Here is a 22,723-nt window from a genome sequence, read left to right on the forward strand (position 1 = left end):
ATTGTCGACTTTACTTGCGTGTTTTCCCCTTTACGGCGATACCAAGGTTGTCAGCGTACACAAAACTCTCAGTCCGGGGGTGCATTGGTTGGTCATTGGTGTAGATGTTAAATAGGGACGACGCCAGAACGCTTCCTTGAGGTAGGCCATTTTTTTGGGTTCTCCATCTGCTCTTCTTTCCATTTAGCACAATGTAGAAGCGTCTATTACACAATAGTGATCTAATGATATTTACCAGGTCATAGTCAAGCACAGTGTTATAGATCTTAGTTAGCAAGGTTCTGTGGTTGATCGTATCATAGGCCGTTGTGAGGTCTATCAAGGCTACTCTCACTATTTCCCTCTGCTCAAATCCCTCCTCTATGTGCTCTTTTAGGTTCAGCACTTGGCCTGTGCATGATTTACCTGGTCTGAAGCCTGCTTGTAGTGGGATTAGTTTTGCATCTAATGTTTCCTGGATGCGGTTCAAAATGAGGCGTTTATACAATTTATATAAATGACCTAGAAGAGATATCGGACGGTAGCTACTCGGTAGTTCAGGGTCTTTACAAGGTTTCAGAAAGGCTACTACTTTTGATTTACGCCACATTTGTGGAATCTGGTAGGTAGAGCGACAGATGTTAAAAAGATCGAGCACCCATTGTCTCGCTTTTTGCCCGAAGTGTTTTATCTGCTCTGTTAGGATTTCGTCCACCCCAGGGGATTTTCCATTTTTCATACAGTCAATACCATTTTTAAGCTCTTCGATGGTAAATGGGTTTCGCAAGAGAGTTGTTTCCTGGTCTTGAGTTCTTATAATCTTTGGCGTTTTGCAACGATTGTTTGTTTTGCCATTTAGAAGCAGTTGGTGGGCTATCTGATTTGGCGTTATTGCACATGGCTCTTTCACCTCTGTGGGATCACCATTAAGTTTTTTGATCATATTCCAAGCCTGCTTACTACTGTGCGTCATATCCATTTTACTTAAAGTCTCGCTCCACCGTTCTTGTCTGGAGGCGCTTAGTATTTGCTGCAGTCTCTTCCATATCTCTGCCGTAACTTCGCTAAATGGGTCTTTACTATATTCTTCGGTGTACTTTGTCATAATGTCTTTTGCTTCATCGTTCAGACCAGATATGTAATGTTGTTGACATCCTCTGGGTATGTGTTTACATGAGGTTTGTTTTACAAGTTTGATGAACGCATCATAGTTTTTGGGAATCGGGACTATATTTTTCACTTGTGTTTCCAATTCATCAGTATATTTTTCCCAGTTAGTTTTTTTGAAATTAAACCTTCGTTTAAAAGGGATTTTGGGAGCTTTTATAGCGCTGTATACGGATATTCCCACGGGCCTATGTTGTGTCTTTGGTATAGGCTTATATATCTTTCTGACGCAACGGTCCTCTAAAGACATGCTGATGAAGGTGAGATCAGGGTTGTAACCTTTCTTTCATATTTTGCTTTGGAATGAATATGGAAGTTTTGGGTCATGCAGCAATGCCAGGTTGTTTTGTTCAGCCCACGAGTCCACAAGATCTCCATTTTTATCAGTTGAAGCGTAGCCCCAATAAACATTATGACTATTAAAATCCCCGAGAATGAATCTGGTTTTTTGAGAAGCGAAATTTTTTGGAGGGGGGAAAACAAAGTCTCTCCAGGGTGGTTTATACACAGATGTAACTGTGCAGGCTCCTATTTCGACGGTCAGAATTTCAATGTCATTGTAGTCTGTTTTTTGAGCTGATGTTACATCAATATCTCTTTTCACGAAGATGGCGCTTCCGTGCTTTGCACTTGGATGTTCAATGATAAGCTGCATTCCCTCAACGCTAGGTCTATGTGCTGATATGTCACGGTGAGTCTCTTGTATGCATAATATATCACATCTGTGGATTTGACACAGTTCAGACAAAATTTCCTGTTTATTACAAGTAATACCCTCAATGTTTATGGTCATCATTGTCAATGTAGGCTCTGAGAAGAGCCGTTGGTTCTCGTTTGTTTGTTCGGATCCAGTGGTGGAAGGATTGGCCGCCCGAGGGGCGTTTCCAGGGAGCGCCAGTGACATTTTGTTCTTATATTATCACTTGCGTGGAGGCTCCTTCCGTGCTCCCCTATGTATGGGCTGCTATGATCGCGTTTATACAGTGTGAGAGAGGACACACGAGATTATAGCAAAACTTCTATTTCTGTAACTTTTCGAGTTTTTAAGTTACAGCAACGAACTGACACTTTTATGTCATTGGAAAGGTAATTTTGCTTTCTTTCAAAATATGTAAAAATATATAGGTATAGACCTGGATCCCGGTTGCCGCTAGGGCATCCCTGCCATTTCGTTCGTTGCAATCCGTGACTGCACGCTGGGGTTTGTCCTAGTTGGGTCAGAGAGAGCAGCATGTGTACCTCCTGATGAGAGACTAATAAGTTTCTAAACAGCTAGAGGTGCTTGCTGCACCCTCTGATTGAACTGGAATAATGATGCTGCCGTAGTTTCGTGTTGCAACGAAATTGAAAATGGTTATTCATTTTTGATGTTTATTTCTTGTTTCGCACCTTTTTGGGAGATTTCGGTCTTTTTATCAGTTATTATAATTGGCGTTTCTGGTAAAGATTCTTTGTTTTCTTTTTTTAAACATTTCTGCCAGGAAGGCCAACCATTTGTCCTCTTTTATTTGTTCTATTTCAACTAGTTCTTTCATTTCGCTTCTTTGTTGTCATGAAGTACCATACTTGTTTCTGCTGTCCGTAGAAATCCATCTCTAGTTTTTTTGTGAATCTTTCCCAGTAATCTGTTTTTGTTTTTCTTACCAATTGATAAGTTTCAGTTCTTATTCTTTTATACTGTTCATGTTCATATGATTCATTCGTATTTTCTTACTGACATTTTAGGAAAGCTTTCTTTTTTTGGTGATATTTTTGATTAACCTCCAGTGCAGGATCACATAACAATTTCATATTCTTAGTAGATTCATAGAACATACTTTTCAGAAAAAGTTATACTGAAAATATGCGTAATTACCATTGCGAATGTGCAGAGCAGATACTGAGTATATACTACATTACAGTACTTAAACGTTCTATGTATATACTTAGAATGTACTACCGCACTTCTTTTCAGTATATAGCAAGAACATACTTTTTAGAAGGTTTAAGGAGGTGCTATAAATCTTCTATTTATATACTTAGAGTTTACTATCGCACATATTTTTAGTATATGGGAAGAATATTCCAAGGATGTGCTATATTTCTCAGAAGTATGTTTTCAACTTCACCCAATCTCATCCTAGGTTCTACTAATATATTATATTTACATATTCTAATTGCATATGAGAATGTAGTTATTACATTAAACAATATTACGTAAAAAGTAAGTATAAAATATATAAACTTTAGTTAGTTATATAGGTACCTATGTATAATAAATATTATATGGGTAAGTAGGTATATATAAAATATAAGTAATATATTTAGTTATTATGTGCACATCAAAATAAAATGCTGCTTATATATTATATAATAGCCAAATATATATATAATATGTATGCAAATTACTAAAATTTATAGGTTAGGTTAGGTATACTTTTACTTTAGTATTTAGTACTAAGTATTTAGAAAATATTGAACTACCAATATGAATTTAATATTTTCAAGCTTCTTTTTATGTTCTTAAAAATGTTTTAGTCCTTGTAGCTAGAAATACTTCGTCTTCGCTTCGTCCTAACAGCGTAGACATAAATGCCTAACTGTACTGGAAACTATTTTCATATTGTGCCCTTGTTACCTACCCCCTTCCCTTGTGAAGGTATAAAATATGCAATGCAAGGGTCAGAATGACAATGAATGGCCGTTTCCGGATTCCCGAAAATTATAGGTAAAAATACTAATGGTATAAACTCAAATCAAAATGGTATATTCATTTCAATTGAAAACGAAACGAGAATTTCTCATTTTTCTTCAATAGAATTAAGTTTTAAACTTTTTTACCATACAATTAAAACGGTTAAAAAAAATGAATTAGATAGTTCAGTAGTACCTACCAAAATACCTAAACTTTATTAATTATTCTTAACGCGGAGTTGATAATCTATAGGCTAGAACATTATTCTTCTTCCTATAGGTACAATACAGTACCTATATTCCTTTTAAGATATTTTAAAAGTATATACAAGTATGTGTGAAGCATATACTTTTGCATATACTTACGCATATACTAAGAATATTCGATTAAGGTATATTCTAAGAATAAACTTTTACGAACATTCCGAGATACTGCGTACACGAATGTGCTCAGTAGTGGCGGCTCGTGATTTTTTCAATAGGGGAGGCTATACCTAACTGTAAATTATCTAGACAAATTTGCACTAGCAGAAAAATAATCCGCCAAAAAAATCTAATTTAAGGCCCCATTTTTTTGACCATTTTTTATTTACATTTTATAATATCATCATAATTCATAATTATTTCATAATATCATATCATTTTAAAAATAGTTAGTATAATTGTAAAAGTGTATTACCAAAGTTTGTGTTGTTTATTTGTTAACAATTCTATCTCTGTAAGTAGATATGCATATCAAAATAAATACAGATTTGAAGTTTTGCAGTCCATACAGGTTGAAGGTTTACATTGTTTAAGATACTCAACTGAATTTTTTTAATTCTAAAAGCGGCTTACTCTGCGAATTCAAAGACACGGTAAATTACCGATATTTTGCTTTGCATTACAGATATCGGAAAAAGTTATTTAAACAAGTTGTTCCAAATATTATTCTAATCCCACATACCAAATTTCATCACAAAATTCGTACTTTTAGTTTATCCATTATTTGTAGTCAGGATCCTAAAATCCGCAGAGGAGGCTGCTGGCCGAAAAATCTCACTTGCCCGATCTCCGGGCAGCGTGTGCGTTAAGCGATGTGCAGCTCTAAGGAGACCGGGTCTCCTTAAACCACCCTTAAACGCTGCTGGGCTACGCGGAGCATTAGCAAGTGAGATTTTCCGGCCAGCAGCCTCCTCTGCGATTTTAGGATCCCGACTACAAATAATGAAAATACTAAGAGTGCGAATTTTGTGCTGAAATTTGGTATGTGGGGTTAGAATATTATTTGGAACAATTTGTTCAAATAACTTTTTGCGATATCTCTAACGCGAAGCAAAGTAAACAAAACAGTGTAGCGTGTGTAAAAAATTTGTGGGGAGGCTAAGCCTCCCTTGCCTCCTCTGACCAGCCGCCACTGGTGCTCAGTATATTCGCTGCAAGAATATTCTTTGAAGCACATGCAAAGAACATGAAATTTAGAATGTTTTTATGGTACATGATATGCTTGTACTACGCATATACGAAAAAGGATATACTTCGACGAATGTTGGTAGGATATGCTTAGAACATGATGCGAATATCATTGTTATGTAGGGGGGTCGGCAAGTAATTTTATGTGGGGTCCGGATACTTGAAGAAAATTTGAACAAGCTCTAAAAAAACAAAAGATAGTAATTAATGACAACATATTTATTATTTTGGTACACTCCTAATGATAAAACAAAAGACCTTAAATTAATGCAAAAAATTGCACCGACGGTCTTGAGATGATTGTTTGTGGTCTGGTTCTCAAGTCGAACAGAAAATTCGAAGTGTATCTTCGAAGTGGGCGTCCGTCAATCGGGAGCGACATTTGTTTTTAAATAATTCATTTTTGAGAAAGACGTTTCGCACATGTACGAGCCAAACGGCCAAACTTAGTGGCCAAATTGATTGCAAGTTGTCTGCAATTTTCATATTTTGCTGGCACATGTTTGGCCCAAAATTCTTCGCCGGATACTAATTTATAAACTTGTAAGGTGCATTATTCAATAATCGCCATTTGAAGTAATGATTTGTCAGATTAAAAAGCTTAGCAGCCACGTATGTCCATTCTGCCGCTGCATCAACTTTAAATAGCGATTTTAGAAATGAAGATAGTTTTCTTACCTGTACAAGGTCTTGGAATCTTGAAGAAAATTCCTTCCTAAGATGGCCCAGAAATTTTACGAAAACTGCAATGTCATCTTCGGAGTACTCCTTATTTTTATTATATTCAATCAATCAATGTTGTGCAATATCTTTTTCAAAGATATTCAGCCTGCGACACGCTTTGTACCAGATCACATACTAATTTTCCCTTTCCTTGTCACTCTGTGTTAAATGCATTGCAATATTTTAAAATATCTTTGAGAAATTCCACAACCAGCATGTTGCGCCTGTTTGTTATGTACTCAAAATGTGCCCTGGCTCTCTGCGTATCTATATTTTGTAAGAAGGAGATCACATGTTCTTTTATTAGCCAGAAACGTTCAATCATTTAAAAAAAAAATTTCTCCAGACCCCAAAGATACTCAATATTCACCGGTCCGCAGCTCAACCTTTCGTGGTCCGGATTCGGAAAGAGATTCTGTTGCCGACCGTTGCTAGTGTAAATTAATCATGGTGTTTTAGTTGACCAATTTTTGTTTTTGCTTATTATTTTCGTTCCAAGGGCTTCTCAGGCAGTGTCCAGAATATTTTTCTTAAGTAAACACTTATAACTAATACAAAAAATCAATACTATACATAAAAACTCTTGGAATCTTGACGAAAATTCCTTTCTAAGATCGCCCAGAAATTTTACGAACACTGCAATGTTATCTTCGGAGTACTCCGAATAAATGTTGTGCAATATCTTTTTCAAAGATATCCAGCCTGCGCCACGCTTTGTATCAGATCACATACAGTAGGAAAAATGAAAGAATACCCATGAACGAACATATAAAACACGCTGTATTTTCCTATCACCGTGTCACACAAAAAATTGGCCAGCGCAAGTACATTTAATAATTATTATTACATGTACTTGCGCTGGGCAATTTTCTTTGTGACATGGTGACAGGAAAATATAGCGTGTTTTATATGTTCGTTCATGGGTATCCTTTCATTTTTCCTACTGTACTAATTTTCCAACTGCTACAGTTTTAGCATGGTATTAGTCTTTCAGCTACGTTGACGTAAAGTTTCCTGGCAGTATCACGTACCGCATGTCAGTGTTTACGTTTCTATAATTTTTTTTGGAGGTGAGAATCTTCAAAAGACTGTCTGGTAAGGTGTCCCAGGTGTGTCCGATTCGGTCCGTCACGCTTCACCGTGCCGAACCGCCTACCGACTAAACTCACCTCCTCTTCCTCCAGCCGACAGGTCTGGAACCGCTCTTGGCGAGCATGTCTGACCAGTCGACCTTACTCATGACTCCCCCGGGCACCCTCTGCGTGCACTCCGTAGATTAAATGGCCACCCAGTCGCCCCCTCCTGCACACACCCCGCACAGAGACCGGTCCGTGAAGACGACCGTCCCGTGCAGCCCATGTGCGGGTGGGGCGACCGGGGTGCCCCCAGTCCAACATGAACTAGCAAAAGGATACCAGTCGATAGTTACGAGCAACTCTAAGCATTCGTGCTTTCATCAATTCGCACTCACACACATACCCAATCATTCTACAGTTAAAAGGAAACAGTCAGTGAGGTTGGGTGTAAAGATCCTCCCCCAATACCTGAGACAAAACAAAAACAGACTAAAAAACAAGACAATACAGAAAGTAAACAAAACAATACAAAGGCGGTCAGCATGGGTCAGATGTAGAAAGTCCTCCCCCTGCTGACTACAGCTTACAACACGCAACACACTCGAGTAACAAAATTTAAAATAATAAATATTGTATAAATAAGATTGAAGAAGTAAATAAAGGGATAAAACAAGATAAAATAAATAAATAAGTAAAACTAGTTAAAATAAGACAGACAGGGCAGCCCCCACTGGCTGCCCTCTACGACACAAAAAACGTAAAAAATAAATAAATAGACGGTCATCCCGCTTGTAGTCGCCTCTATTTCTCCTCTTTGTGCTTTATTGTCTTCGTGACGAAAGCAATGATCAGGTCGAAGTCTCTCTTGCTATTGATAGCTTTATCAATTAGCTCGTGAGTCTCGCCTAGAGGTGATCCCAGTCACAGCTACAGCTTGGTACGTCCCGCCTGGTATGCAGGGCACACGAAGACGACATCCTGCGCGTCATCCACTACTCCACACTCAGGGCATAGATCGTCCATGGTTCTCCCTAACGATCAGTAAATTTCCTGAATGATCCATGCCCCGTCCAAAATTATGTGAAATAGTAGTTGACGCGCCGATGCCGGCACTCGTACCACCTCACCACATCTGGAATCAGGGATCTCGTCCAGGCCGCCTTCTCGACTTCGGCTGCCCATTCCCTCTACCACATCTTTAGACTTCTTTTCCTTTCTTGTGGACCTGAACCTATTGCCCCGTTGCCCGGGCGTTGCCCCTCTGGTACATTCGGACTCTTTCTCTGGCCAGGATGTGCACCGGCACAGACCCAGCCACCACCTTTAAGACAATTGTTGATACAGTTCTGTACGCGCTGCACACCCTGATCAGAGGTCTCCTCTGTGTCCTAAGAAGCACGTATTTACACTTTCTCATTCGAAGGACCTCGTGCCACACTGTTGCTCCGTATAAAACTATGGATAAGATGGATTGTGCCATTACTATTCTCTTCTGGGATCCAGGACCCCTATATTTGGCATAAATTTATTTAGTGTAGAGGTCCTTTCTTCTGCCTTCCGACATGCTTCTTGTACGTGCTGTCCAAATTTAAGCTTGTCGTCGAAAATAATTCCTAGGTACTTAACCGTCTTTTGGGGTCTTTTTACGGAGCCTTTGTATTCGAATATTATGTCATCTTTCTTTCTTGGTCCCCTCAAGATAATGGCTTAGGTCTTCTCTACTGCTAACTCTAGATCATTTCTCTCTATCCAATCCGCGGTCTTCTGTATTGCTTCGTTTACTTTTTGTATTATTCCCCTATTCATGTCGTCTTCGACCAGTAAGGCTAGATCGTCCGCGTATGCAATCGCTCTCACTCCTCTCTGCTTGTTTACTTCTAGTACCCCGTTGTATAATATATTCCAAAGTAAGAGTCCCAGGACTGACCCCTGGGGTACTCCCGCGGTCATCTCCTTCTTCTTTTTCTTCGATATGCATACGGTTTTTTCAGATAGTTAGTCCTTTATTATGTTGGACACATACTCTGGAGCCCCAAATTCGGCTATTCGGTCTACTATGAAACGTGTTAAAAGCAGTCCATTCAGTATTCTTTCAATATTAGAATGGCAGCAAGTTCATCCATCTAGCCGTATACTAAGAATAAGTTGGGTGGATAAAATCACAAATGAAGAAGTAATACGCAGAATAAATAACGAGCCAGAAGTTCTACTGAATATAAAAAAGAGAAAACTTGAATACTTAGGCCACCTGATGAGGGGACAAAAGTACACATTCCTACAAAATATAATGCAAGGAAAAATCAAAGGACGAAGAAATCCAGGCCGTAGAAGAATGTCCTGGATGAGAAATTTGAGAGAGTGGTTTGGCTGTACCACTAACGAATTGTTCAAAACAGCAGTAAATAAAATTAGAATCGCCCTAATGATATCCAATCTCCGATAGGAGAGGCATTCAATGAAGAAGAAGTTCATCCAGTTGTTCTACTTTCAAGTACTTTCAACACTGTTTTACTATTTTTAGTTAACAATACTCGTTTTTTTTTTTAATTCAGTTTATAAAGATTTTTTAAGAACCTCCACCATTTTTTAATATTATGCATGCGTTGATAATTTTCTTGAAAAAATAAAATTTTATTTGGAGCAGTATTATATTTTACAGCAGTATGAAGAATCAATCCGTAGTTGATGTAAAAAACAAATACAGTGATATAAGACAAACTCATATTAAAAACAAAGGAGAATAGGCAACGGTATGACATACTAGTGTCTACGACCAGTCAGTATCTACGACCTAAAACACCCACGTCAGTAGTTAAGGATTAATAGGGTGTTTGGTAGGTCGATGGAAGTTTTTTAAGGGTTAAAAGGGGACGCCATTTGCAACATTTTTTGCTAATAATGTATCGCTCAAACTGTTAAGGTTTCCGAAATAAAGTTAAATTTTTCAATATTCGACAACCGTCTATTTCACGTTTAAAAATTATCTAGGCGTACTACCTTCCTGTTTTACGAATGGAATAAAAATGCAAACCTACAACACTGACTCTTCGCATAAAATTTCCATCAGCTATCGTCATTCTCCGAACGCATAACAAACAAAAAACAATCTACCTGCTATGCTAACAAACAATCTACCTGCTATGAAGTGGTTTATTTTGGTTTATAAACATGGTTATTGTATGCGTATGAAAGGTGTGTTTTACTGTTTTGACATCCAAATTGTGTTTGGAGTTGCATTAACAACGGAGGGTTTTTGCAATCTGAGCAAGTAATACGTAAGGCATTTTGTATGTCAGGGAAGTATCTCGCTTAGATAATTATTTTTAAAAGTAAAATAGACGAGTAGCCTTATTTTCGAATATTGACAAATTTAACTTTATCTCGGAAACCTTAACAGTTTGAGCGATACATTATTAGCAAAAAATGTTGCAAATGGCGTCCCCTATTATCCCTTAAACAATTTCCATCGACCTACCAAACACCCTGTAATCTGCCAGCACTTATAAGATCCCCCAATTTTATGTTAAGGTTCAGATTTTTCAATTTTGAATTCTTGCTTAGATCTTGATTATTGGCTGTAACTGTGGCCCCCAAATAAATTAAGTTTTCGCACTTGAAAATTAGACTTGATTTTCTTAAATAAATATATTATAATAAATAATAATATAATGATACATAAATAAACCTAAATATGTATAATAATTTGTTGGCAATTTTTGCGGAGGATGGATTGTCGATACCTCTGCTCGGATTTCGTTAATTTGCTTCTGAGACTGGCGGTGATTCTTGCTTCTGGATATACTTGTACCTCATTGCCAAGTACGAAAATATCAACATATCGGCTATCATCAGTCCACAATATAAAAGAAAGTCGTGACTCTAAAATAGAACAATAAAATGAATCATAAACATAATTACAATTTTTCTCCCAAAACTGTTATGAATATCTTAAAGTAAAGGGTGATTCATTTAGAGTTACTTTTCTCAAAAAGAAAAAACAATGAAAAAAATGAATTTTATTTGAAAATTTTTATTATCATTCAAAATATTTTTTATACAATTATTTCTTAAAGATAATTTCTTTCAAATATTGACCGTTACTGCAGGTAAGATTGTCCATCTTAAAGTGCCAATACTTGATGACGCGTTCGAGCATTTTGATTGGTATTGGACCAATGACTCGAGTAATATTGGCCTTAATTGCCTCAATCGTAGTCAGTTTTTTCATTTAGACTTTAGACTTTAGGTAGCCCTAAAGGAAAAAGTCTAGAGGTGTGATGACATAGGATATAGCCCAATTCATTGGTCCAAAGCATGAAATAAATTGCTCACCAAGTCGTTCTCGCAGTAAAGCCATGCTTTCATAGGATGTATGGCAAGTGGCGCCATCTTGTTGGAACCAAATATCGTCGAGACCACGAGCTTCAATTTCATGCACCATATAGTCGGTTATCATGGCGCGATAATGACCTATATTCACAGTAACATTATGGTCGGTCTCTGTTATGGACCAACGATTCCACCGGTCCATAAACCATAATAGCAACTCTTGAACCTCTTTGGGTTGCTCATCACCCCACATATAGGTATTTTCTTTATTCACGTCCCCGTTAAGCCAGGATGGGCCTAATCGGAAAAAACATTTTATTTTTCGAAAACGTTGGATCTTCTGCAAGCCTATTAAGAGCACATCGAGTGAATCCGCGACGACTTGGAAAGTCGATCAGCTTAAGAGTGTAGCCGCAAATATTTTACGGCTATCGCTACTTTTTCTGTCTTTACACGGCAAATTATGTGTAGTAAAATTCTCACCGGTATGGATATGTACACATTACTTGACAATGTCATCATTAACTTTAAAGAGATGGCTTTTGAATGTTCTTGGATAACTGTTATTATATATGTGCTTAAATTATTAATTGAGTTAATTAATATGATTATTTCATTCATAGGAGATTCTGACCAATAGAAAGCTACATAAATCTAAATTAAACTGATTATTTTTTAATGATTTTAACTTCCAATCGTATAGTAAAATATTTGATCACGTGTTAATTCTGTCCAATCAGATTAAAATTATACTGAGAATTATCTACTGTAGAAAATTACCGATAGAATTTTTTTAAGTAGATTGTTTCTGTTTAATGGCAACCAGTTTCCTAGTTTTGACAACTGTCACATTTAAAGAAAATATCCATAATATACGTATTAAAAATAATCTTACGAATATCACACAACAGCAAGAATAAATAAGAAAATAATGCATCATTTTTACTCAAATTTGTTGTCATTGGGCAATAGCCACTCGAGCCCTGCGGGCTCTCGTGTCTATTGCCAGACAACAAATTTTCGAAAAACTGTCGCAATATTTTCAATTTATTCTCACTGTCTTGTCATATTATACCCGATAATTTTTGATAATTTCTCGTCGTCAAGTATATTACGTCAGATGCCCTTCGTTGCTACGAAAAAATACATTCAGTGACATTAATGACAATTAATGTTTTAAAAATTATAAAAGTGATGACTTTCAACCGTCAAATTAATATTTATAACAACTGTGTGTTTAATTGTACTAATTTGTACTTACATAAATAAATTACAATACAATTTTGGTTTTGAACAGTTTTATTCATGAAATAATCGCAACAAATTGCACTCGATCTCTAAAATTAATATATAATTTTTGCCCTCGTGACACTTTGACATAATTAAAACTGTCAAAGTGTCACTCGGGAAGAATTCAATGATTTTAGAGCTCTTGTGCAATTACTACTGATAATTGTTTTTCACTAACTACACTGCGGTGCAAAAAAATCGATCCACTAAAAATTTGGTCATTTTTGAAGTTTCGAATTTCCTAAACCTGTTGTTCGATTTAAGTGATTTTTTTACCACCTTATAGCCTTATTCATTGAAAATATCGCTGTAATAATATTGTTGCTAGACAGTCAAAGTGTCTCTTAATGTTGTTCTGAAGCTATTTGGCACACAACGGCACCCGATTTGGGCGTCGAAACGTTAATAAAATTATTTTTTTCATTTTAATTGTGGCTTATTTCCCATATAAATAATTAGTCAAAGTGTCATTATATACCGGGTGTACGAATCAAACTGTGTCCTTTTCTCAGCGTTTGCATCACCTTGTGGACTATTCTAGCACTTATAAAATACTGAAATTAAAACCTAACTATAGCCTCAGCTTTTCTTAACATTTTGTCTTTCAATTCATTCACTTATGTTGGATAATAAAAAAGTTAGGTACTTTAACAACTGGCCATGTTCGTCATCAGTAAAGGGTTTTTTTGAAATAAGTGCGGCAAACTTTAAGGGGTACATAAGCGTAACCAGGATGATCCTAAGGGGGGGGGTTACAACTACTTGAAAGGGGGGGGTTACAACTACTGGAAGGTCTCTGACGGGTATGGTGTTAAGCGTATACAGCTCAAAGTAGATCCCAATGGGGGGGTTATAACCCCCAAAACCCCCCTGGTTACGCCTATGAAGGGGTAATTGTACACATGAAAATAATGACAGTTTGCTTAATAATCATATGTCCGCAAACGCTTCGTTGCCGAGATACGGGATGTTTAATATTTTTTTTACAAACTGACGATTTATTTATTGCTTTAAAACCAGTTGAGATATGCAAATCAAATTTGGTGGGTTTTAAGACTTAGCTATTGCACATTTTTTGACATACAATTAAGAATTTTATATTCACCATTGGCGTGCGTACGGGTAATATTATCGGTCATAATACCCGTTTGCGCGCCAATGGTATATATAAAATTCTTAATTGAAAGTCAAAAAATGTGCAATAACTACGTCTTAAAACCCACCAAATTTGATTTGCATATCTCAACTGGTTTTAAAGCAATAAATAAATCGTCAGTTTGTAAAAAAAATTGAACATCCCGTATCTCGGAAATGAAGCGTTTGCGGACATACGATTATAAAGCAAATTGTCATTATTTTCTCATGTAAAATTATCCCTTAAAGTTTGTCACACTTATTTAGAAACACCCTGTACTGATGACGAACATGGCGAGTTGTTAAAGTACCTAACTTTTTTATTATCCAATATAAGCGAATGAATCGAAAGACAAAATGTTAAGAAATCCTGGGGCTATAGTTGGGTTTTAATTTCAGTATTTTATAAATGCTAGAATAGTCCACAGGGTGATGCGAACTTTGAGAAGAAGACACAGTTTGATTCGTACACCCGGTATACAATGACAGTTTGACTGTCTAGCAACAATATTATTACAGCGATATTGTCAATGAATAAGGTTATAACGTGGTAAAAAAATCACTTAAATCGAACAACAAGTTTAGGAAATTCGAAACTTAAAAAATGACCAAATTTTTAGTGGATCGATTTTTTTGCACCGCAGTGTATGTATTCAGTGATTGTAGTAATTTATATACTGTATAACAAAAACTAATACTCAATCGAGAAAAGAGGAAAAGTGGATTTTTTAATAATATATTGTTACTATGGAACGCTTACAATTTTGAACATATTTAACAACAAAGTACTTGGATCACAGAATATATCCTGGTGTATTCTCTGCTTGGATCTTCCACAAATAATAAACAATAAATAACTTTTTATTAAGTTCACGTCTTAAATCAATTATTTATCAAATACACTATCAATATTATTTAATCAACAACTCAAAATATTCCCGATGCCATGTCAAATATTTAAAATTGTCACTGTCTTGTTACCATATTATATTCGACTTAGTGCGTTGTATGACAAAGATAGCGAATGTTCGATTTGGAAAATATCACCATGGACATGGTGTCCATTTTTTTCGAATCCTAAAAAAACTAATGAATATTTTTAATAAATTTAAACGCAGAATGAAAGACTAAATTATTATCGAGGGCCGAAAGTCTCTTATAATAAATAAAAAGTTTCTTTTGAATGAGATATTATTTGAAATTAAAAATCACACTACATTTTCTCTTAGTTTTTCACCCCGGTAACTTATTAAAATAAACATTATAGAAGTTTTCAGGGACTTTCGGCCTTCGGTAAGAACGTAATCTTTCATTCTGCGTTTAAATTTTTCAAAATACGTATTAGTTTTCTCATGGTTCGCAAAAAACGAATCCCATTTAAATTGCAATGGAGCCGAAACTGTGTACTGATCCCCTTAAAATCTTGCACCAATTGAATTTTGTAGGCTTTTAAACTAAGAAATTTATGTAAAATACTTCAAGTTGTTGCATACGACAAGCCAACGGCTTGTCCGTGTTGGAAACGGCGACGAATCGATTATTCATTATTTTCACGTATACCATCCGCTACAGCCGCTATATTTTCTTCAGTACGTGCTGAATGTGGTCTATTTGGTCGCGTGTTATCCAATAATGAAACCGGTTTCAAATCTGATGGTTTAGCGAATTGTGCAGTCGGTAGACCAATTATGTGGACCATAAGTTGCTCTAAGCGCACGAAATACATTCCTCATAGAACCCCTATTTTCGTAATACAGCTGAATAATTTCTAGACGCTGTGCCGGGCTAAGTCCTTCCATGATGAAATGTCAAACAATACTAAATAAAAACGAAACATTGGGTGATTCGATTCATGCACAATCTCCTATCAAACCTCCACCAAAAAAGTACCTGTAAATGAATCACATTTTATAAGTATCAATCTTATTGAGTTTAATCAGATATCCTCTTTTTTGCTAACATATCACATATTAAAGTTTTTCAGCTTTAAAAAACCGACAAACTATATAATATACCTATGTAGTTATAGTATAACGGAAAATCTAAATTCAAAAATCCCAGACTCATAAAACCTTATTCCAACAACCACAAACCTGACAACCCAAATCAAATAACTAACAATCCAACAATCCGAAATCTACACACTGCAAACCCAACCAGCCCCTAGAAACCATCTCCTTCAGCAAAAAAAAATTGAGCAAGCTCAACCGCATTTGCAAGACAAACACTGATACTGTAATATGTTTTACGTATTGTTTTATTTTTCTTCTTCTTCTTCGTGCGACTAGGATTATTCCTGTTTGTCTGCCTCTTATTCTGTTTCAGTTGTTGTTGACTTTACGTACATTGTCTTTCCATCTTTTCGGAGGCATTCCAATGGGTCTTCTGCTATACGGCTTGTTATTTTTACAGATGTTCGCTAATCTATCTGGTTCCATTCGGTTTACATGTTTGTTCTAGTTTTTCTTTCTTGTTTTTATCCTGTTAATATTTTGAATTTTGCATCGTTCTCGTATACTTCTATTACTTTGTCTGTCTCTTAATGATATGCCTGCTATTGATCTTAATACTTTGAATTGTTTTATTATGGACGAAATTAACAGGTCTACAAAAACTCAAATATAGTCAGAAACCCATAGACCTGTTTATAATACCTGGAGTGCCAGCTGTAATCAAAAACTGTTCCCCCAGTCAGGCCCGGATCTACAAATTTTGGGTCCCCTCCAAACCACAAGAATGGCCCCATGGGCGGTTCTAGGCATTTTCAGTGCCTACCGGGAGGTCTGGAGGATTTGGAATACCCCCAGGAGAACGGAGGAAAGTAATTTAAAAGTAGTAGCTTATTTCCTTATAGCTGGGTAGTCTATAGAATGTTTTGTAAATGGTCTTTAATCGTTTTTAGAATCTGCACAGCTTTTCCAGATCTGTTTCTGATTTAACTTAAATTATTTTAGAAGAGATATGCAACTTAATGAATATATTAGAGAGAGTAATAGTCACAATAATGAATTTAAAAGTGTCCACTGCTTTTACAATTCTGTTTGTTTCGTCTGTTTCCGTTTGTAAGTTTTCGTCCGGTTTTTGCTTTCAAGCAAAATCCTTCTTAGTGCTTTCGTAACATCTGGAAATCGAGTTTTAATGCCAAAATAGATTTATGTCTTGAAACCCATCTTGTTGGATTTAACTTCTTCAAAGTCACGTCGGATTACCTGTCAATGAAGACAGTACGTCCCATCTATTGATACTGTGGCCAAAGAAAATTTATACATTATACTTTGAAGGAGAGAGAAGTAGTTCGCTATATCCCTTACTCTTCCAGCTGCATCATTGATAACTAAATTTAAGTTATGAGCTGCACAGTATATGTGTAAAGCATGTTCTTCAATTTCACGAAGTCTGGTCTGTACGCCTGAGTATACTCCCGACATCACAGAGGCTCCATCACATCCTTGGCCTCTGCACTTATTTATTGTACAATTGAAACAGAAATAACTTGGACATCTGCATCATGAACCTTAAAATACCCAAGAAAAGCTTCTTGATCTTTTTTAGACAGATCTTGTGTAGTATCGACAATCAAAGAATAAAACTGTGATTTGTGAATGTACCTACTCCAGAATATTAGATCTGAGTTTTGCTGACATACACTGGATGACTTAATTTTGATGTCGTGGCTTAGATACGTTTATGCCTTTTGGTGGCACCACTTTCTTCCTCCATTATACACCAGTACTCTAAACTAAATAAGTAGGGCGTAGGGGTACTATGTTCTTTATATCAGATATATACGTTACAGACAGTCCGGTAGGCTCGGTTGTCTGTATGACAGCTGGTCTCTTAATCTGACGTTGCTCACCTACGTCTGCGCCATCGTGACTCAGAGTCTCACAGACCACCGGCCAAGGAAGTACAAAACACCGCGGTCGGGTAGGATAAACACGCCAGTCCCAGTGCAGGCTTGGAGCGATCTTCGTCGAACGCTCTGATGTTTATTTGAAGGCTCAACCTCGAATATTGTAACTGTAAATGTCGGGGACTATCTCTATTTCAAAAATTTCTTTTTGTACGAAAACAAAATCTATTCATAAAGTAATACTCTTTACGTCATTCTGATGTTTCCTCGACCCCAGTTCAAAAATTCGATTATACAATACACCCCTTGCAGCGAAAGGTTCGGACCTAGACAATGAAAGGATTAACGTGATGATTGTAAATTTTTAGATAAAACAAATTTAGCAAAATAATGCATAGCGATATATTTCGAGATCATGCATCCTATTTTAGTATTTGCATAATATATAAGTGTGTATTTATCGTGCTGTAAAAGTCCATACGCTAAATAAATAAACAAAATAAAAAAAAACAAAAAAAGATTGTTGCAATAGTGTTAGGGAAATACTTTATAGTTTGTGCAATCCATTTTATCACCCTTTTTGTGTATGGGAATGATAACATTCTTTTTCCAGGAGGTTGTCAAATGCTCTTTTTTCCAGATTTGGGAAATCAGCTCTTGAAAGGCATGTACCAAAATATCTCCTCCATTTTTCAAATATTTTTAATGTAGTGTCGGTTCTTGGCATTTTGATTTTAAGTTTGTGGATAGCTCTAGAGATTTCTTCCACTGTAGGTTCTTCCACTATGGGGTCTGTCGTAGAATACACACATTCCTGTCAACTGACATGCACCCAAAATTATGTCTATAATTATAATGAATAAAATTAATTTGAAATCTCTGCCTACATGACTAATTGGGCGAATTGAGTATTTAAACAATTATGTTGCCAGTCCCAAACCCGGATAAAGAGAGGACAGGGAAGTAATTACCTTGAAAAATAAAAAAAAACAAGTTTCAGCTGACTTCGGTTGATAGCATATTGTAAGAGCCCCTTTCTACGGTTACAGATGAAGAGTAAGTATGTCAAACGTCCAAAAAACAGATGAATAATAGGTAAGCCTACTTTAAACGTTGTACGAATTAACGTTGGAAATTATGAATTATCAGTAGTAATTGCACAAGAGCTCTAAAATTATTGAATTTTTCCCGAGTGACACTTTGACAGTTTTAATTTCGCGAGCCGAAGGCGACTGAAATTATGTCAAAGTGTCACGAGGGCAAAAATTCTATATCAATTTTAGAGATCGAGTGCAATTTGTTGTGATTATTTCATGAATAAAACTGTTCAAAACCAAAATTTTATTGTAATTTATTTATGTTGTAAGTACAAATTAGTACAATTGTACACACACACAACACACAGTTGTTATAAATATTTTACGGTTGAAAGTCATCACTTTTATAATTTTTAAAACATTAATTGTCATTAATGTAATTTAATGTATTTTTCCATAGCAACGAAGGGCATCTGACGTAATATACTTGACGACGGGAAATTATCAAAAATTATCTATTTAATTTAGATTTCTGTAGCTTTCTATTGGTCAGAAGGTCCTATGAATGAAATAATCATTATCATTAGGTTTGTTCTAGCAAACAGTCAAACTAGTCAGAGACCGTCAGCAAACAGTTGGTCAGTGAGAGAACATAATACAGTCACCAGTGCTATCCCCTCTACTCGCGCTGGTCCGCTATTCGCTGATGGTTTCAAACCGTTTGAAACTGATGCTAGAACAAACCTAATATAAACCATAATACAAAATCCCAATTTCTAACAAATTTCTTATCAGTTTTCCAAATGAATATAGCTTTTTGTTTCCCATTTGTTTCTTGCGTCCGGGCGCCTCCAGGCCGCCGTCCCCTCCGTATTGCGGGGTCTCGCGGTTCCTAGATTAGGGCCTGCCCTCCAGTGTGACAGAGAAAAGTGTTTGTAAACAGGATATACAGCTGGTTCCTAAAAAAACTGATACGACTCTTAGTAAGATTTGATCATGTTGAGCAGTGTATAATTGGTCTGACATTATATTATATTTATTATGACAGACAGATCATAAAAAAAAACAAACAAACGGCAATTTTTGAAGTTGAAGTTATCTGACAAATTTTAAGATTTGGCAGTGACAGTGACAGTATGTAAATAATAAGTATTTATCCTTAAAAATATAATAAATAAACATAATTAAACTCATATTCAATAACTCACACCTCATCAAAAGCTTTTTACAAGAACATAGTCAGCGATTTTGATATGGCTTAGAGCCAAACTACATCAAGATCGCCTATAAATCGTGCTGGTAATTTCCTTGCAGCGAGACCAAAAACAAAAAGAAGAAGAAGAAGAAAGTACACTGCTCAATTTTCTACAAAATTCGCTTTAAGAGTCGTATCAGTTTTTTTTGGAACCAGCTGTACATCTCTTCGTTATCGGTGGCGTTTATCAAATCGGCTGCAATGGGAATGTTACGTAGTCGATAAACGCCGCCGATTAAAAAGAGATGCATACCTTGTTTACAAAAAATTTTCTCTGTTGCACTCGGGGAACAGTTTTACACTATGTAGATTGCAGTATGATAGTTCGTCAGAATAGCTACAATTTCTTTAGAAATGAAGATATTGTAAATAATAAAAAATAAGTATTCTATTTCTCATGATCATCTTTCAGTGCGTCACAGTTTTTCGATTTCTTTCTAACGTATTAAATTGTATATGACAGAAAAAAAGGCACGTCGTTGATTACTTTGGTAATTATTCTAGTTCGGTGATTATTCTAGTTGTCGATAGATGACGCCATAATAAAAAAAATAATTTTTTTTAATTAGATAATAATATTACAAATATAATCTGTATAATTTATAAGACACTGTCCCGACACTGAAAAGTAAAAGGGACTTAAAAGACTATATATATATATATATATATATATATATATATATATATATATATATATATATATATATATATATATATATATATCAAACAGATGAAATAGAGAATGTGGAAAAATCCCCTTAAAAACAATTCACACATCCACCATTTCGGGTTGTGAAAAATTTTTCGAATAGAATCAAAGATCCAAACACCAGTTCTTAGAAATGTGTTTCGCCCTCTTCAACCTCTCTGGGCTTATCAATAAAGATGAGAGGTTGAATATCTTTAGACACATTCCAATATATATATATATATATATATATATATATATATATATATATATATATATATATATAATGAATAATATATAACGGTAAACGTAATATATATATATATATATATATATATATATATATATATATATATATAATTTATAAGACTATACAAATCAAAGAAAATACCATTTTATAAATGCAAGAAACGCATTTGATTTGTTTTTATTCCAAATTAAAAATAAAATGTGACAACTGTCAGATTTAACTAAAATGTCATGTTAGAATAAATGTCATAAATGTGTATTATCACGGACTTACCCTTTTTCCTATCATTTGTTACGCACTGAAAAATGATCATAAAAAGGACAATAGACAGTTTTTATACAGTCTGTTTTAACGAAAATTTGACCCCCTAGAAACTCAGAAACCAAGAGCTTCAACAAAATTAAAAAAAAACACGTCAATTTATATTGGGAGGGGGACGAATTTTCATGCAAAATTCATTCCCTCAAATGTAACCCCCTACTGCCCCGCATCAACCCCCCTTTTTTAAATAGCAAGTGTGGTTGAGTGGCACATCATTTGAAAGGTAATTTTTTTCTCTACACGATACTCTATTTTTTACTTTATCGTACTACATACGTAGTATAGTATAATAGATAAAGTTATAGGGTCGTGCAAAAAATTTTTTTCAGATTTCACTTTTTTCGACGTTTTGAGTCCCCCTGAGTCTAAAAAGCAAATAAAAAAATCATGTCGGAAGTATGTACGTACGTATGTATGTACCTACGTACGTACGTACACTTCGCGTCAAAAAAACTGGTACAACTCTTATGACCGAAACTCGTGTTTTTCAAGTTGTGTAAGTTGATCTTGTCACAAGTGTCATTTTAATATACTAAAAACTTGCTAAAAACTAAAACAATTGTAATTTTCCGTCATTTCAATTAAGGCCATGGGTACATAATTCGCAAATATTTTACGGCTATCTCTACCTTTTCTGTCTTTACGTGGCAAATTACGTGTAGTAAAATTCACATTGGTATGGATATGTACATACAGTCGAACCCGCTTATTGGAATAGCCGTCGTGCCAAGAAAAAGTATTCCTATAACAGGGATATTCTAATAACCGATCATAAGCCTAGTAAAAACGTTTTGGGACCTCAAATTTCTATTCCTTAAACCGGGATATTCCTTTAACCGGTATTCTAATAAGCGGGTTCAACTGTATTACTAGAATGTCATTCTACTTGACAATGTCATAACTAGCTTAAAGAGATGGCTTTTGAATGTTCTTGGATAACTGTTATTTTTTGTATAATTACAAATTATTAATTCAGTTATTAAATGTGATAATTTTTTCACTAGCTATGTATTCAGTGATTGTAATAATTTATATGTACCTACAACAAAAACTAATACTCAATCGAGAAAAGAGGAAAAGTGTTAAAGTGGTTTTTTAATAAACGGAATAACTTTTAACGGAAACTTTTTTAATAAATGGAACGCTTACAATTTTGAACATATTTAACAACAAAATACTTGGATCACAGAATATATCTTGATGTATTCTCTGCTTCTATCTTCCATAAATGATACACAATAAATAACTTTTTATAAAGTTCACCTTTTAAATCAATTATTTTTCAAATACATTATATATGGGCCATTCCACGAACATACGCCTGTTTTGGATTAATTCGACAACGAATATTTTACTGTGCAACATAAGAAGTAGGAAAGTAAATGGCGCTAATAATTATTCCAATAAACAACAATGTAATTTGCAATTTACTTTCGTTATTCTTATTTTGCACAGTAAAATATTCGTTGTCGAAGTAATCCAAAACAGGCGTATGT

General features: G+C 35.4%; 1 protein-coding gene across 1 annotated transcript in view; it reads right to left on the bottom strand.

Moving 5' to 3' along the window:
• Positions 1-10,700: 10,700 nt before the first annotated feature.
• LOC126889810 (peptide transporter family 1-like) overlaps positions 10,701-22,723 on the bottom strand; it is a 121,220-nt gene continuing 109,197 nt past the window's right edge. The window contains exon 10 of the mRNA XM_050658469.1: positions 10,701-10,949. Coding sequence (XP_050514426.1) covers positions 10,827-10,949 — 123 coding nt within the window. The 3' untranslated portion in view covers positions 10,701-10,826. The remainder of the gene's footprint in view (positions 10,950-22,723) is intronic.

Source organism: Diabrotica virgifera, chromosome 8 (genome assembly GCF_917563875.1).
Source record: "Diabrotica virgifera virgifera chromosome 8, PGI_DIABVI_V3a".
Taxonomy (NCBI): domain Eukaryota; kingdom Metazoa; phylum Arthropoda; class Insecta; order Coleoptera; family Chrysomelidae; genus Diabrotica; species Diabrotica virgifera.